This window comes from Uranotaenia lowii, chromosome 2 (assembly GCF_029784155.1).
Source record: "Uranotaenia lowii strain MFRU-FL chromosome 2, ASM2978415v1, whole genome shotgun sequence".
In the NCBI taxonomy this organism is placed as follows: domain Eukaryota; kingdom Metazoa; phylum Arthropoda; class Insecta; order Diptera; family Culicidae; genus Uranotaenia; species Uranotaenia lowii.
In genome coordinates, this window is record NC_073692.1 from 229073981 (window position 1) to 229093472 (window position 19492).

The 19492-nt window shown below is 36.9% G+C and overlaps 1 protein-coding gene across 2 annotated transcripts in view; it reads right to left on the minus strand.

Annotated features, from left to right (window-relative positions):
* Nucleotides 1-19492, minus strand: part of LOC129744419 (nuclear receptor-binding protein) — a 151689-nt gene that overhangs the window by 84519 nt on the left and 47678 nt on the right. For both annotated transcript variants that reach the window (XM_055736929.1, XM_055736928.1), the window contains exon 3: nucleotides 10760-11168. In XM_055736929.1, coding sequence (XP_055592904.1) covers nucleotides 10760-10894 — 135 coding nt within the window. In that variant the 5' untranslated portion in view covers nucleotides 10895-11168. The remainder of the gene's footprint in view (nucleotides 1-10759; nucleotides 11169-19492) is intronic.

A 19492-nucleotide genomic window follows, 5' to 3' on the forward strand; every position in this document is an offset into this window, starting at 1 on the left:
CAACTTTGGATGAAAAATATTCCTTGATTCTTGCTGTAAAACTTATGTGAACAAAGCATAAACCTTAGGCTGATGTCATACTGAGGCGACAAGCATCGCTTTGCGTTCAACATTCCAACAAGAAAGCAATGCAACGCATTGGCATGTCATACTGGCGCGCCATGTCGCTTTGAAATTCACTACAAAACATCACTTCTCTACATCTGATATTTAATGCTTGGAATCGTCTCCTTTCTTTCGGGAGCCATTAAATACTCATCAAATTATGACCCGAATGGCAAGAATGCCGAAATTTGAACCGACAAAATTCCTTGTTTTTTTTCGGAACTAAGAATTCATGAAAATTATCTCGACAATTAAGATATTTTTTAGTTTATTATCACAAGTTCGGACGGATCTTCGAACTATTGTGCTTAAAACCCGAAATCACTGCTTCAAACTGAGAAAAACAATATTCCCATTGGATTTCTTATACTAGTCGCGCATCAAAACACCCTGGCATTAGCTTTGTCGCGCTTTCCAACGCGCTCAGCATGACAGGTCTGCGCTTTTTCCATGGAGATCAAATGAGAGCAGGTATGTCGTATGAACGTGTTGCGCTGCGAGGCGACAACAGCATGAAATCAACCTAACTCGACTGTTGGTGTTTTTGCAGTTCGTCCTCGACTGAACTCAACTAGAATTTATTTTTAATTAATGAATTTAACAGTCGAAAAAGAAATAATAAATTGACTTACAAATTAGTCCCTTTTCTGATTCGACCATCTAATCTGAGCGACACTGTATGGTTATCCTGGTTATCCGTTTCCGAAAATGTACTAAAGAATACAATAATAGCTTGGTTATTCTGATAATACTTCAAAACAGGGTTCTTTTGTGAACTTAAATACTGGCAATACAACTAATTGATTTAATAAACTTTAAATTTACAAATTGATAGAGTTGTAGAAAACACGTTTGGGTCACTTGCTACGGTTTTTTGAGAGTCAATGTGGTTTCCAATTCTGTTTTATGATCTTCTTCTCCAAGTGATGACAATTCGCGGCATGTCAACGTGACAGATGATGATGAGCGCTTCTCATTTGTGACTTGCTGATCGGTCACAACATCGATGATCGACTTCACTGTTGCTCGACATTTTGGGATATAGAAGCGCTGTTGTATCTCGTTGAGTACGGTTCCGGTGTTAGCATGACCGTAACGTTGATGGAATTTTAATACAAGTAGTTTGGTTACGTGGCTATCTTTGGGAAGAACTACTGGATTTCGAAAATTGTAAGGGTAATAAAGGGCCTTACCGTCAATTCTTGTCGCTGCTCTAAGCACCCCATCGTCGTCCAAAAATAAGCAAATTTTCGCCAAAGGGCTACTTTTCAAAAGTTTCTTACGTTTTGTTACTGGCAAGCTAAGGTTGTTCCGACAAACGGCAATTTCATCTGCGAATTTTTCTGCTTGTATCAAACGCCACAAAGCAGTTTCAGCTGCAGCGTAATCTTTTTGGGTAAGTTGAACTGTTGGTTTGACAAAGATGGAAAAAGTGGTAAAAGTAACCCAAATACTTGGTGAGTTGTTCGAAGCGTGAGAATTTACAATATTGCAACAGCGGTCGCATCGGAGCTGCGTAGTGGATTAAATGGACGACTTTCATCTCCTCGGGTGTTTCCTGTTGGTCTGGTTTCCGTTTTGGCCACTCGTTTTCGCTACGCAGAAGAAAATCGGGACCGGTGAACCACGTACTGGAATGATCGAATTTGGGACCGTTGTTCCATTTTGTGGCTTCGTCCGCAATATTTAATTTCGAGGGAACCCAGTTCCACTCATCGATGTTGGTCTTGGATAAGATTTCACCCACACGAAATCCAACGTACTGTCGATATTTCCTTGGATCTGCTCGCAGCCAGGACAAGACTACGGAAGAATCCGTCCAAAGGAACCGTTTCGTCACCTTCAGCCGATGACTTTTCTCAATAGTTTCCATCAAACGAACACCTATGAGCGCACCATTCAGTTCGTTCCTGGGGATGGATTGAGGGCGTAGTGGTGTGACCTTTGTTTTGGCAGCAACGAATGAGCAGCGAGGGTGTCCCCTGTCAACGATTCGGAAGAAGGCCACACAAGAGTAAGCCAGCTCGCTGGCGTCAGCGAATATGTGGAGCTGGAGGGTATCGTAACTGCCGATTTCGTAATCGGGGAAGTAGCACCTGGGAATTCTTACTTGTTCCAGATTTGGTATCAGGTCCTGGATCAGGATTTTGCCGTGGATTGTAAAAGCAGCAATAAAACCAATCGGATCGAAAAAACTCATCACCACTTGCAGAACTTGGCGCTTTGTGGGGATAGTAGTAGCTCGCAATAACTGTTGGAGGTCCTCCCGAAACTGTATGGTAAAGGTGAACACATCCTGATCCGGCAACCACACTATGCCGAGGATCCGCTCAGCAACCGATGATCTGTCGGAGAACGTTTTTTCCTCCATTTTCGAGAGTCCTGTTCCGATTTTTTGCAGAACTTCCTCGGAGTTCGATTTCCATAAAGGTATTTCAAATCCGGCAGCGCTGTTGATGATGGCTACTTCTTTGGCGAGCTTTACCGCCTCAGCGATGGTGTCCTTACTGTCGAGAAAGTCATCGACGTATGTTCCGTCAACGATAGCTTGTGCTGCCTCCGGATAAACAGCGAGGTGTTCGGAGGCGTTCAGGTCCTTCACGTAGAGGGCGGAACATGGAGAACAAGTTGCCCCAAAAGTAGCCACATTCATCACAAAAACTTCCGGGGGAGATTTTTCATCGATGCGCCACAGGAACCGTTGAGCCTGTCGGTCTTCCGCTCGGATCAAAAGTTGGTGGAACATTTGGCGGATGTCACCAGCCACCGAAAACTGTCTTTCTCTAAAGCGAAAAAGGACCGATAACAGACGCCTCAGCAAGTCAGGGCCTTTAAGCAGCATGGAATTTAACGAAGTGGTACCAACACGAGCTGCCGCATCCCAGACCACTCTTACTTTATTTGGTTTTCGGGGGTGGCAAACTACACTTATCGGCAAATACCACACACGGTTCGGGTCGGATTCTTGTAGCTCTTGTTCCGTCGCTTTATGGGCATATCCACGTTCCTGATATTCCTCAATTTGCCGTACAACATTTGCCTTCAAAAGGGGATCTTTTTCGAGGCGTCGAGCTAGACATAACGAACGACGATCTGCCATGTAGAAACTGTTGGGAAATTTCACAAAGTCGTCTGCCCAAAGAAGTCCAGTTTCGAAACGTCCGGAAGGTGTTCTTTTTGTTGTAGCTTCAAGGATTTTACGTGCACGTTGATCTTCTTCGCATTCTGGTGGAGATGGTGGACAAATTCCTGAGGACTCAGAGAGAAAATAGTCCGCTACCTGTTGATGCATCAGCTCATCTTGTGTGCACTTGCAAACGTGAACCATCGTTTGAAAATTCGAGTCAGCTACTCTTTGACCACCATATATGGCCCATCCTAAACGAGTCTTTGCGGCGACGAGATTTGCACCATTGCTTTCACGTTTGTTTAACAACAGCTTCAACCTGGCATCGTCCAATCCAATTAGAATTTGTGGTTTGGCTGCTTGGTAGCTTTTTATGGGTAACCCGCGAAGATGAGGGAAGCTCTTACAGAGCTCCTCGTAGTCCAAAGTCTGTTGGGGAAGGTCTAGTTTCGAAATGGTTCGAACGTTCGATAAAGGATATTCGTGACCGTTGTTTTCCTTCGACACCGACAATTGAACGATTCGGGAACTTTCGTTGCGGGTAACACTTCTCGTCCATTGGAGACACAAATCGTGATCGTCACCTTCCAGGCCAAGTTTTTCTGCTATCTCGTCTTCTACCAAAGTTACATTCGAACCGTGTCGTCGAGAAATGCATAAGCAGAAACGGACCTTCCGTTGCCGTGAAGTGTAACAGGTACAATCTTGTACAAAGTAGAACCCCTTTTGTCACGATGGATGGAAACCGTTGCCGGTTCAAATTGACTCACGTGTAGGAGTTTGTGATGCGCTTCTGAGCAACCTTCAAGGCCACAGGGTTGTTTAGTGCGACAGGGCCATTTGCCATGGGGCGCCAGACACCGACGACACATCCGCTTTTCTTCCACTAGCTTCAATCGCTCCATCACTGTAAGACTACGAAACTTTTGGCAATCACGGATCTTGTGTGCCCTGCTACTACATCCGAGACACGACTTTGCCGCCGTATTGTTGGTATTAGACTAGGTGAAAACCTTTTCGCATACTCGATCAGCTTCTTGGTGCACGTTCACAAAGGTGCCTTTGTCCTTGCGCTTGTCCTTTTTTATGCTCCCATCAACAGATTGCTTTGAGGGGACCGACACATTACACGCCGCAGCTCTAATAGCGGAAACGAAGTTGCAGAATTCTTTGAGTGTTGCTTGCTGGGTCAATTGAATATGCATTCCCCACTGCAGGAGAAGATCCGATGGCAATTTCGCAGCAAGTTCGGTAACACGCGACGGGTTGTTGAGGTGTGATTCCAGGTTAGCTGCTTCTATGTAAGTAATGAGGTTTCTTACCTCACGTCCAAACGTCACTAGGGAATCGAACTTATTGATGCTGGGAGGACTTGTATTTCGGATTCTGCTTATAAGGCTGTTAATCAGCTGATCCGGTCTTCCACATTCCGCACGAAGAGTTGCCATTATTTCGGGAACCGCAGATGGTACTGTAAGAATGCTAAGTACCTTTTCACGAGCATTTTCTATGAGACTTCTCTGTAACCTCGCAAGGTTCTCATCGGGCTGGATCCCGCACATTGCTGTCGTCGATTCAAACGCGTGTTCGAACATCGGCCATTCAAGCGGGTCGCCGGCGAATTTCGGTAGGTCTTTCGAAACTACTTGCCGCGCCGCGAACTGCTGGGCACTAAGAACTGGTCCATAATTTGGTTGCTGGGTGACGTATTCCGGAGAGTATTGCGGGATGTTCTGTGTCGGTTGTCCGTTTGAAGGTACTTGCTGGTTGACTTGTGGTAGCCCGTTCACAAACTGTTGTGAAATTGGTGGTGGGTTGTTCCGTGAGGGAGCGTGAAAGAAATCGTTCCTGGGTAAGCCTTGGATTTCTGGTTGGCATTTGGAAGCCGCAGGAGGACCAGTAGGAAGAACACGGTGTCCGAAGTTCACTTGGTGCATTTGCATGGCACGACTAGTCGATGGTTGATTAATATACGAGGGTGCAGGATCACGACGAAAATGATCAGGTTTAGGAGGGCCGTTTTCCACGTTCACTTGCTCCCTTGGGCCCGTTGGTACTGACGAGGGAAGCATGAAGTTATTTGCGGCTGCTCTACCTGGTTCTTGATGGTCGTAATTGGGCCTATGCTGATTTGGCGGTGCCAAAGGCGTTGAGCTGGTAAGTGGTATAATAGTTGTCGCAGAAACTTCCTTTTCCGTATTTCGAGCATCGTTGACCCAAGCTTCGACCCGCATATTTGCCAGAATAGCGGATCTTTTCTCGCTACCAGGATTCCTCTCCTCTTGCATGATCGCCATTTCTAGGTTATGTTTTTGGACCAGAAACTGACGATCTCTTTCTGCTTGTTCCTTCCGGTAACGATCTTCCAGTTCTTTCTGCTCTTCAAGATGTTGGAGCCGTAACTGGGACACAGAAGCGGTGGATCGAACCGATATAACCGATCTTGCAGATCTCTTCGAGCTCATGTGCTCCGGATCAAGAATCTGAGTCTTGCAGCAATCCGTACATTTCCAGGATTTGTCTGCAACGTCAACGTCGACTCCAGCACAGCCGAAATGCCACCAGCGACTACACTGGTCGCATGCTACCATGGTTTCAGCCCCATCTGCCTTGGAGCAATCGCAGCAGTTGTGCACGTTTGTGGTTCCAGCCACAGCGCTTTCGAGGTTAGGAATGACACGATCAGTTTTGCTCATTTCGCCGATAATTTTTGAGAATGTTGGGGGTTTTGCAGTTCGTCCTCGACTGAACTCAACTAGAATTTATTTTTAATTAATGAATTTAACAGTCGAAAAAGAAATAATAAATTGACTTACAAATTAGTCCCTTTTCTGATTCGACCAGCTAATCTGAGCGACACTGTATGGTTATCCTGGTTATCCGTTTCCGAAAATGTACTAAAGAATACAATAATAGCTTGGTTATTCTGATAATACTTCAAAACAGGGTTCTTTTGTGAACTTAAATACTGGCAATACAACTAATTGATTTAATAAACTTTAAATTTACAAATTGATAGAGTTGTAGAAAACACGTTTGGGTCACTTGCTACGGTTTTTTAAGAGTCAATGTGGTTTCCAATTCTGTTTTATGATCTTCTTCTCCAAGTGATGACAATTCGCGGCATGTCAACGTGACAGATGATGATGAGCGCTTCTCATTTGTGACTTGCTGATCGGTCACAACATCGACCTTAGGAAAGATATTTGATGTTATACTATTTTTTTTTCAAAATATTTTTCTTAATTTAAGCATTTTTACTGCTTATTTGAAAGCTGTGTAACCATAGCATGAGAATAAAAAATCTAAAAAAAAACTGCTTTGCTTAGCCAGGGAATTTATTGATTTATATAAACTTAGCAAAAAACATTTCATAAAATTATTAAAAGCTCTAGCAAGAAAAGTCTGCCATTTTTAAATACTTTTCAAAGAATTCAGATTTTTTTATTTTAAAATGATTATTCCTTCTTTTCCTAAAATGCTGCTTCCCATGTTAGCAAAAAATCAATCTTAAGAATGATCAAAACCAAAAATCAAATACCAACTTCATTTCTAGGTTTTTGAATTTTCTGGATGATTTAACCCTCATCCGCATTAGGGTGTCATTTTGACACCATTGCAAGTTTGAAGGCTTGTAACTTTTTTCAGAAGCTTCAAAATACAAAAATTTCTTCGGGGACCCTAAATGAATTCAAAAGTTCTTCAATATTGCATCTTTACTTTTTTTATGGACGAACCCTGGAAGCCTGGACAAAAAAACTCCCTTTTCCGACTTTTGGTGTCATTTTGACACCACAAAAGTAAAATCTATTTAAGTCGTTTGAATTATTATAAACTTCATATAAAACTTATATCAATAGAAACCTTGTAATGTCAGTAAAATATGTTTAGAACATTATATACAGCTAAAGTTACAAGTTTTCTCGTTATTCAGCATGAAAGAAAAAAAATCTGAAAAAACATGCCTCACGAAAACTGCTGTAGTTCATATGTTACACGTCCAAAAAAATATTTGCCTTTTGCATGTGAAAGCTGAAGTTAATGTCTACATCATGAAGACAAGAAATATTTTTTTAAATTTTTTTTAATGAAATGGTCACAAAAAGTTCAAAAAAGTGGTCTAAAAAACCTACTTTTCATTCGATTGCTAGTAAATACTGTTTGAGCGATGGTAGAGTTTTGAAAAAAATATGACTACAAAATGTATTGAAATTCCAACATTTTGCTGTCTTTAGATTTTTGATGCAACAAAAATTGAATTTACTGGAATTTTTCAAAGTTCACTACTTTGCGCGATTTTTTTACAAATTGAAATTTCATCTCTTTTTGTGGTCCACCGTCAGGTTGTACCCGGATTATCAGTGCTTTTACTTTGTTTGGACCAACCAAAAGTATACTCATTGGAAAGCACATTTAATCTACATTCTAGTGAGGTGCTACAATTCACGCTGTGAGATTTCACAAAAATATGAAAATTATAAACATAAAATCATTCCTGAATTTCTAGAACTACAAGCACCTCGTCCAGCAAAACGTGTTTGTTTGCTCTCCGAGTAGGTACGGTGGGTGGTGATTCGGGCAGAGAGCGAAGCCGACAGACGAAATACTGATGCGTGTCGTGACTAGCAAACGAGAACTACTGTCAATAGAAAATTTCCAACCGAGAAACGTACGACACGCATCATTATTTCGTCTGTCGGCTTCGCTCTCTGCCCGAATCACCACCCACCGTACCTACTCGGAGAGCAAACAAACACGTTTTGCTGGACGAGGTGCTTGTAGTTCTAGAAATTCAGGAATGATTTTACGTTTATAATTTTCATATTTTTGTTAAATCTCACAGCGTGAATTGTAGCACCTCACTAGAATGTAGATTAAATGTGCTTTCCAATGAATATACTCTTGATTGGTCCAAACAAAGTAAAAGCACTGATAATCTGGGTACAACCTGACAGTGAACCACAAAAACAGATGAAATTTCAATTTGTAAAAAAATCGCGCAAAGTAGTGAACTTTGAAAAATTCCAGTAAATTCAATTTTTGTTGCATCAAAAATCTAAAGACAGCAAAATGTTGGAATTTTAATACATTTTGTAGTCATATTTTTTTCAAAACTCTACCATCGCTCAAACAGTATTTACTAGCAATCGAATGAAAAGTAGGTTTTTTAGACCACTTTTTTGAACTTTTTGTGACCATTTCATTAAAAAAAATTTAAAAAAATATTTCTTGTCTTCATGATGTAGGCATTAACTTCAGCTTTCATATGCATAAGGCAAATATTTTTTTGGACGTGTAACATATGAACTACAGCAGTTTTCGTGAGGCATGTTTTTTCGGATTTTTTTTCTTTCATGCTGAATAACGAGAAAACTAGTAACTTTAGCTATATATAATGTTCTAAACATATTTTACTGACATTACAAGGTTTCTTTTGATGTAAGTTTTGTTTAAATCGGTCTAACACGCCAAAAGTTATAACGATTTGAGCTTGTGGTGTCAAATTGACACCACAAGTGCTGATTAGGGTAATGAAATCTAATGCGGATGAGGGTTAATGTGCACAAATTTCTTCTTCCATACAAAATTAAAACGCGTTGCGCTAACTCAGGAATCAGCTAAATCATCTCAAATTTTACACTGATGCTTGGTGACCCAAAAAGCATAAAAAACAAATTGGAGATAAAGTCATTTTTTGTTGCGGTCTAGTGGCCTCTAAAATTCAATTTTTGATTTCCCGCATTTTTTCCGACTTTTTCCCCTTATGGTCTCACAAAATTTCCGATTCAGAAAAAACAAAAAAACAGTTTTTTTATCAAACCCAAAAATAACAGAACATTTAAGATAATTTCAATTTTTAAAAACTTTACTGTGACCGACACTAATTTTGAGCATTTTCCAATCTCGCTAACAAGAAAGCCAATTTTAAAATAACAAAACCATTGAAAAAAGCTGAACCAAATGAGAAAATGTGCAAGGTACCAGTTTGTGTAATTCATGAGCATTCTGGAAAGCAGTGTAAATATTAGAGCGATCACCGTATGATCGCCATCAGCATTTTTTCCATTAACTTCAGTTACAAATACAAATCATTTCTACAGAAGAAGAATATATTAATGAATTTTAAGGTTAAGTAGTTTTCTATACAAAAAACTAATTTCTGTCATTCAAATATGCTATTTCATTCTTGTTAAGAATATTTAAACTCTGTTGTTATAAAATTTTCTCATGGCGATGTCGCTAAGTTCCGCCTGATCAAACTCAACCAAAAACTCGTTAAAAAGGCCAATAAAGGTTTAAAATATTAAATTTTAAATAACTTAGAAGCAGCCCCAAAACTTTGCATTTATTGAAAGTTTATTCATTAAAAGTACTGCTTTTTTAATCGTTTCCCTATTCAAATGTACAATTAGTCTAGAAATGTCCCAAACATTTTTGTAGTTATATTCTTATGCTGTTTTGATAAACGTTCCACACACATAATAGAATGATCGTAGGGAAATTAAAAAAAAAAACAGCATTTACCTACCAACGTGAAGGCAATATATATTTATAAATTTCATTTCTTTCTAATGCGACGAAAACTACACGAATTGGGCGTTATCCGACACCTTATTCGTACCTTTCGGAACAATGCAAGAGAACGTAAGGTTTTGCTCCCACAGCCTTCACATCGTTATCGGCGACAATGTTTTCCAGTTCTCTCATTAGTCAATATTAGGTACTAAATACGCATCTGATTTTCAGCCATCTGGATGCACTGCTGGCTGCAGAGAGAACATAGAAACGAACACAAACACATACAGGATCTTAATGAAACTTGTTGTTTCCTCCAAGAGATTCCTGGATTGGCTTAGAAGACTTGAAGGCAATCTTCTACGCCACAGGCTGCGGCTTGACATGACGATGATTCTCTCACTTGAAGACCGCGCGGGAGCAAAATCATTTCAACATTTACAAACATGACGGACTTTCTATCATATCCGATTAAAACCGATTTTTAAGAAGACATTTTATGCGATCTTTTCACTGTGCAGTTGGAATTGCGATATTCAACACCATTTTAAACGACTTACATTATCATTTCTGATACGATTTCATGTTTGTTGGTGTCTCTAAAGATAACAACGAATCTTTGACGAAAAAAGTTCTGTGTTTTTGCGAAGAAAAACACAGGCACTCTGTGATTTTTACAATAATTCTGTGATGGTTTTCTTCGATGAAAATAGCAGCAGTTCGAGCTCAAGAGTAAAACAGTGGATATGTATTATAGTTGTATATGTAAGTTGTAAGTTGTATATGTAAAGTCACAAATGCCACAAAGATGTTCATGTTTCAACAAATTGAGAATCTCTTACAACAATCATCAAAATGTATAGATTTTTCAAAATGCCGCATAAGTAGTCTCATTAGGGCATTTCCAAACTAACAAACGAGAAAACGATCTAAACTTTCATTTCCCAATTAGTGAACCGAGTCTGAAAAGAGTTTAGGTAGGCAAAACAAAAAAAAACCGACAACACTTACCTCTTCCTTCCGTTTTAGCCATCTTCCGCACGGACTTTCCTCTAGAATTTCACTTTCATCCTCCGAATCCTCACCGCTCTCTCTAGGGGACTTGTTGTGCTCGGTTTCGTTTTGGCTGGAACGGCTACCCGGCATGGCAGAATGGGCGGCTCCTGGGGGATGAAGTTCAGTCGGACCGCAATCCGAATTTGGGCGCCCTGCTGCCCTGCCGCGAACCCCCTGTCTTCTGCTGCCCCTCCGCTTAATGGACGACCCTGTACCCCGAACCACCCGCCTCCTCCGCCTCCGCCGAAGCCTTGGACCACCACCTCCACCTCCTCCACCGGCTGGCGTGCCCCCCTTGGTCCCACACGAGCGGAGGAAGTGGCCACAGAAGCCGAACCGGCGTCCGGGATATTTTAATTAGTATCTGCGAGTGTGGAGAAAAGAGAAACAGAAAAAAGGGACACGTTATAAACTTGATTTAGTACTAGGATGAAACAAGAACTGGGCTGGGAGTTGTGTCTCCTAAGAATGGCGACAATTAGCAACCACTTATTCGGTGTGTAATACAACCAGGTGCTCTTTGGTTCGGAAGGTCTTTTACGTGACCCAAAGGATGTTTTTATCGGGGTACGAGTGCCAAAAAAATAATGTCTAAGGTCAGCATTAAGTGACCTTCAAATACTTTTATAAGCTGACTAGCAGCCAAAAAACTTTGAACGTAATTTAGTTGAAAGGTAGAAAAAACAATTTATCACAGGATGATTCACGGAACTTAATCGAGAATTATTTTTCTTATATGAACCCCAAACAAATTTTCCATAATCTTGACACTGTTTTACAAGCTTTAAGGATTCCAATTAAATTTGAACGCTTAATATGGATCAGATTTAGTTTTCGGAGGAGCCGGGATATTTTTTTTCGGGAACTCCATCTGCATTGAATTTGAACAGAGCTTCTTTTCAACAAAACCGGGAAAATATTATTATATCCTTATTGAGTTACATTTTAATACAAATAACAAGCATGGTCATACAATTTTGATATAGACAATTCAAAATAGTTTCTCTTGATTCTTGTTCCTACGTCTGAGACGACTTTAAAAGTAGAATACAAATTTTCATTTACATTATACCGGCATTGAATGACCAAATATCACATTGGAAGTGAATGCGCGTTTTAACCTTCCTTAACGGTTTAAAAAAAAAAACAATTAGCCGTTTAGGGTCATATAGACCCGGATTACTATTTTGGCTGTACTACTGAGCCGATTTCCATAAATTCTACCATTTTGAAATCGTCTGCATGTTCACTACAAAAATATGTTAATTTCGTTGGTGTTTGAAATCTGAGTCCAAAGACAAAATAGCTAAGAAAAGATGGCGATGGCGATGGCGATGAACAATCTCGTTTGAAATAATGAAATTTAACTATGTCAGCTAAACTTTGGCTGATTTAAAAATTCTCTTAAAGTAAAAACGTTTTTGATTCCCGATGTCATATGTCATGATTGGAAATATAAGAAAAATCATGGGCTTTGAGTTATAATGATTTTTAGTGGTACTAACTTCACTTGAGAAACACAAATGAACTCAGTTTTTCAGCGTATAGCTTAGGCCTTCATTAAACAAACTACGACGAAACTTTCTTGAAAATGTTTCCAAACCCTGCCTTAAAGTTTGGAAGCCACATCCAAGGTTGAGTTTATTTACTTGGAAGGAAAAGTATTTATTTTTTTGTTTGTTTGTTTGCTTGGCTCGTTTTGTATGTAGAACAAAATTTCAACACGTGCAGGGGGCGCTTAGCTCAAATTGTTTTGTTTTCTCATTATGTATACGAGCAGGTATGACGTTGCTGTCTTTCTTCCTTTGGTTGCCAAACTATACCGGGGTACCGTTCGGTAGCGGAATTCAACTGGTTCTTAGAATGAATAACTTTCGCCATTCAACCAAGTCTGGTGTGGCAGGCTTATATTTTTTCTGGTTTGTTCCCTTCAGCAGATTCAGCCCGAGGAAAGAAGAAAACGGCGCCACTGACTAGATGTTTCGATATAGTTGGTGAGTGAAGGCGGATTAGTCTGATTCATGTTCTTTTTCTCTAGGACAGAAATTAACTAACTGGTTCTAAACCTCTACTGCATGAACTATGAAAATTTTATTGACAACGGAAGTAACTTTGTTGACTTCTAACTAAGCAATTTATGCCAAAAAATGAAATATTTTAGTTATTATTGTCAAATAGTGTAAGAAATGAGATCGAATACATTTTTTAGGCTTAAGAATTGCCAATTGAATTCTCGATGAATTAAGTTTATAGGAATTCTTTCACAGTACAGAAAGACAAAAAGTAAAATGATCAGAATACGATCTTTGATACTTTTACTTTTTTTCTCTGTTATATGAATTTGACCTTTTAAAGCCTTACTTCCTGGAGAATCAATTTTTGAAAGATAATTAATCCCATACGAAACCTACCATTCCGATACACTATGTCTCATTTGGTTTGTTGTGTATGAACGAATTAATATTCCGTTGGTTGACCCATTTTCAGAACCCTTAATCTTCATAAGAGTATCCTTATGGAACCGGTTTGACACGAAACGAAAAAAAAAGAAATGAATATTTTTAATTCCAATTTTAGATGCTAATGGTTATCGGAGCAAATATTTAACACAACACGCATGGCAGGCCAGACTACCTACTATAAAAAAAATTCTAGCTATTTTGTTTCAAGAGATAGAGGTTCATTATCTTTTAAAAAGTTGAAAAGTTTTGCTGAAAGCATCAAAACTCAATTTATGTGCAGGGCAGAGTTATGGAACTATTAATTCGATGTTCTAAACATTTGTTGAATCACTTTTTGCAGAAGACATTCAACATTCTAAGACGTTTCCTAGCAAAGTTATTGCTACTCAAAGTTTTTTTTCTCAACTTCAAGAGCGCTTATTGCAAAAATGTGCAAATGAATCTCGTTGAAGCTTGAACCAAGTGCAACAAATGAGTGTTTGCTCCATTTGTCTCAACGCGCTCATATTTGAGTACTACAAGCATAAATTTGACGTGTTTCGCGTGCTCATATACAAAAATTTAGTTTCGTACTACGCAGAAGCTTCGCTTGCCGCTAGTGAGCTGCTCCAAAAAATATAACTCAAATGTTATTAATTCAATAATTAAAAATTATTCAACAAAATCAAACACAACATTTTGAGTACTTGAAATTACTCAAATTTGTAGGATTTGGTCAAAATGTTTTTGCGATACAGAATGTCGAATTTTGGTGTTTCCCAGCTTAGATTACTTCATCGTACATAATGTGTTAATATCTAAGATTGTTTAAAAATAATTAATTGGGTTACATTTTCTCATGTATGATCATGATAGCAACCGTTCCAAAATGTATTCGTAGAATGAATTTTCAGACAATCGAACTGTGGAACTCAAAACTAATGCAATTTTTCAATTAAGGATTGTACCGCTTAGAAGCGGATCACACACAATTTCCGATTTTTTTTAACGAGAAAATAACGTACACAATTGGTAAAAATATGTTTTATTGAACTTTCTGGGATTTTTTTGCTATTTTGATGGATTTTTGAACGTTTCATCGAATACCTCCTAACAATTTCTGCACAACGTTAACATCAACTGTTTAGGCCATTTTTTTCTACCACCATCAGATGATGATATGATTGATTTGAAACCCTTTCTCAATATACGCTTGATTTTGCCCATTATCTTTTGATGGGACGAAACTGTGGGCAGTTTGATGGATTAAAACTTTAAATAAAAACATCAAAATTATCATTCTGGAACCATTACAATTTATCCCAGGTGTAGTTGGGGCTACCTAGATCGGGCTAGAACCTCACGGGGCCAAATAAGGTTTGCCACTTAGTTGTGCAGATTGTTTTCGCTCTCGCGTTTCATCTTGGATAATTTTTAAACGCGTGTACCGATCCTGACAAAAATTTCACCACAAGATAAACAAACCTTACTGATCAAAATGCTGTCATTAGTTTATTCTTCTCAAATATTGAATGTCTGCAATTAAAGTGCACTTTAAATTTTGCTATTACACCGGAGGGGATTGTGTGGGGACTATCAATTTGAAATTGTGCTAAAACTATCTTTAGGTATGACAAAGTTTTTACGACAGTACGGATGCAGAAGCTCTAAAGCCCATATTCAGGGTGGCCAGCGGATGTCCATAATCAAATTTCCGGTTTTTTCCCGGTTTTCCTGGTGAAGATTTTAATCTTTTTTCCGGTTTCAACATAAGTACCCAGATAAATACTTCGAAATTTGTCTATACCGTATAAAAGACATTTTACAATTTTTTAAGGTGAAAGTGAATTAAGCTATTTTCAATTTCAATATTTTATTTTAATTTCAATTGCTACAAAGGTTTACAAAATTTACCCTTTCTGAAGTGTCAAGAATTTAGGAGCTGATTTTGAGGCGCTGATTCCAAGCAATCAGCCTTTTTTATCAGCTCAAGAGTTGATTGAGATTCTATTGACCTTTGAAAAAAGGTCTACATTTATGTTAAAAATGTGTATCTAACCTTTTTTTTTTAGAAAAACTGAAAAACATTAGTAGGATCTCAAATTTAAGATTTTTTGTCATATCAATTTTATCGAAAATCGTGAGTTGTATTGACCTCAGAGTAATATCATTTTTCATTTCGTTTTTTCCCGATTCTGTAAAACACGGAAATTTCGACGACATTGAAAAAAATAATACGTTTTATGAGATCTACATCGAGAAAACATATAAATTCTAGAGGGCAACAAAAGTTGATAGAAATCGTTAACGATTTTCATATAAGGCCTTGAAAAAATCACGAAATATAATTTTAAATATGAAGAATCAATTGGCGTTATAAACTCAAAATCGAACATTTCTGCCCTTTTACCCTTTTGGCTCTGAGGGCCTCATATAGGGTTTTAAGCTCATCAATTATCAATGTTGAATTTACTCAGAATTGATGAGGTTTAGATCTTCCAATCGAGATATCAATTAAAATAGAAATTCTTGAAAAATTTCGAATTCAAGACCAAAAATTTCCAAAAGCAGCATTACGAATATAAGAATCTAAAGTGCTGTTCACCTATGTAATTTGAAATTAGGATTTTTATTTTTGATTTCTATTCTCGGGTAATTTTAGTTGCATAAATTCATTTGTTTTTCAAAATTTAAAATTTCCACAGAAATTTCAAAACAGACTCTGATTTTGAAGCTGTACATTTGTTTAAAAACTTGCATTTCAATCTTAATCTAGGATTGTAAATTTGAAATTTCAGTCTGATTTCTGAATAACAAATGCTCTAAAACCTGAATTCTGAATATAAATAAATTCTTCATCTGTATTTTGAGTCCGACTTCTGTATGAATAATAGAAATTTTAAATAGATCTCTTAATTTTGATTTTATACTTGAATTTTGAATCCAAATCGAAAATAATTCAAATTTTGAAATTCTAGATTCAATCTTGAATATTTGTTCCGTATGATACTTTTTCGGCAAACAGTCTATTAAATAGCAAAAATGACCTTTCATTATTAAATAAATAGTCATTTAGTTCGACTGCAAGCCGAAAAAGTATCTCACAGAATCCATTAAAAGTTGACAAATCACATATGAATATTATTTCAGAATCTAATATTTTAATTTTCAATATGAGTTCAAAATTCTTTTTTTTGTAATTTTATTGTTTGAAACACGTTTTCTAAAGAAGAACTCTTATGGCTAGTTCTTTCTAACATTCAACATACATTCATTCATTCAACATACATTCAACTCCATGTCTTATTTAATCACAACAGAACAAAATTGACAAATTTATATCTAAAGCTTCTGGAAAAAATTCTCTTGATGAACTTTCCCATTTAGTATGTGAGTATATTAAGAGGAAAAATAATTTCTTTTGTTGACAGTTTTTCCCGGTTTTGATTTAAAATTCCCGGTTTTCCCGGTGCTATTCTCAATTCCCGGTTTTTTTCCCGGTTATCCCGGTTTCCCGGTTCGCTGCCTACTCTGCCATATAATACGTAGGGCCGCACTTAAAATATCACTAACTAATAATTTATAAAGCTTCATAGATAGCTAAAGAGAAGTATCAAAATTAAACATCAAATTTTTAAGAACAAAAACTTAAAAAGCGAAAAAAAATAACAAATTCGTGTATTATTAATTTGAAAAGTTTGAAAGAAAATTTAACACGGTTTATCGTCTGCAAAGCCGACAATACCAGCTAAAATTTTTAAGGTTCATCACTAAATATAAGTTAGTTTTTACGGAAATTTGTTAATAGGTTTTAACCTTTTTTGCAAATATTTGTTCTTTCAAGACGAGACATTATTTTATTTGCTTTTTTATCAAAAACGAAAATTCGAGGCCAAATGTTAACTGTTTGCTAAAAATATCATTCGAATTGTATTACTTCTCATCTGTCTGCTGGAAAGATATTTTTCTTTTGGAAATCACTCTTTTTTAAGCGATGGGCGTTAAATCTTTATCGAAATTTAGGCCGGGACAAATTTCAAATCCTTCTTTTGTCGCTCGGAGTTGGAACATCCGTGATTCTCAAAATTGAAAAAATTTCCTTCTCTCTTTATAAGAAAATGGAAGAGGACAAGAAAACCCCTTTCCAGGACGTTCTTATAAAGAGAGAAGGAAATCTTTTCAATTTTGAGATTTACAGGAAAACACCAACCAATACTATGAGGGTTATCCCTAGCACCTCTAATCATTCATTCGAACATAAGATGGCTGCTTTCCATCATATGATCCACAGAATGAATTCAATTCCTCTCAAAAGAAGGGAAAGAAAATGAACTTCAATATATCTTCTAAGCGGCTAATAAGAATGGATATCAATCCAGTTCTATTCAAGCCATCATCTACAAAAAAAACAAAAAAATCTTCATAGAAAATCCCTCACTACTTTAAATCCAATTCAAAACGAGTTTCAACGGAGATCGATGGAATTTAATAGCTTCAATGCCCTTGAATTACGATCCAAGTTAACGAAATTTGATATTGAATTGGTTTTTAGTAGTTCGTACTTTAGTAGTTTTAAGTTGTTGCAGGCTTAGATATTGACTGAAATTCTTTTTTCCATAATTTAAATTTTTCCGAAGATCTACAAACGGTGAAAACTCTATTTTTAATTCAAAATTTCATTTAAAATTAGGCGTTGAGCAAAGCTTAGTAAATTCAGGTTTTTAAGCGAATTTCGTCCAAGTTCCAGTTCTCAATCTTGATTTCTTGAATCCCAGATTTATTTCCCTGCATTTTTTTATTAGAAAACCGCCATCAGTAACCTGAGTGTTACTTTTTCGTTTTGGAAGGGTTTTACATTGTACCAAAAGCATTTCCATATTTTCTCTCTCAGGATAGCCATCATTTGTTCACCTTTTAATTTTGTTTGAAGCGAAAAATTTAAAGCCTTTTTTTTGGTTCGTATAACAGTTCGAACCGTTTATTTGAAACAATTTCTTTTTTCATCAAACAGATGGTTGTTGTGTTTTTGAATTTTCATTTACTTTTAAAAGCCTTAATCTATATCACAGCAATGACAAATGGCGTGAAAAATATATTTACAGTTTTAAGAGAAATCACTGTCTCCTCAGCATTGCAAGTTTTATTTTATTTTAGATGGTCAGTAAGGTTTTCTCAGAAAAAAATCTTTTCAGATTTTCAAACAAATTTCACTAAATTTACAGTTAACATTCTTGATTCTAAATTAATTTTACAGATTTCATGGATTTTCTTAATAAAATGAGATACCACTGGATTTGGATTTCTAAAGCTAATCTTACTTACATGTGTACTACTTATTTAAAAGTAAATTATGAAGTAAAATGACAAAATTGATCAATATTTGGCATGACTTATCTATGAAATTTCTGGAAATAGCCACTTTTTGCTTTTGATTATGACTATGAGTGATGTTGTAAAATCATGTTGTAATGATCATGTCGACAAGAACTCTCAATATTCAAGAACAAAAATAGTGTTGTTGTTAATGGTTTTATTTTTCTGCCAGTATTTGAGCAATTGATAATTTGTAGCCTTCCGGTTTTTTGTTTGTTTTGTTGCTTTAATGTTTTTTTAAAATTTCGATGGTATTGTTGAATAACAAGAAAAAAAATGACATCTGATTAAAAAACAAACTCCAATCTTGTGTTTCGCCTATTAATAATTGCCTTCAAAAGAACACAAGAAATGCCAGAAGAAACCATCTCAATGATTGTAAGGCAAGTTACTGACATGTCAATTTTTTTTTGGTTTAGTATGGACTAATGTTTAATGACAATCTATCGAAGAAAAAAGCCGAAAAAAAGAAATGTTGTAAAAGTTTCTCGGCGATTTCATTCTCAAAAAATCACAAAACGATGTTTATTAACTACATCCGACGTTTCGGCATGTTTATTTTGCCTTTATCAAGGAATCTGGCGAGTTGGAAAAAGTATACAATATTTTTCGATTAATTATTGTATCAGCTAATATGATTCCTAACATCTAACAGTTTTAATACTTTGAGGACAAGACAAAATAAATATTATATAATTAAACGTTGAGGACAATACAAATCAAAGGAGTAAAAAATTATATAATATAAAGCTATGTGTATGTTAAAAACTTTTAATTCTACGTACAGTTATTTTTCGTTTTATTTGTCCAGAATGTTTTTGAATTAAACTGTCTTGAAGAAAAAGTCGTCTCGTTGGCTGTGGTGTGAAAACAT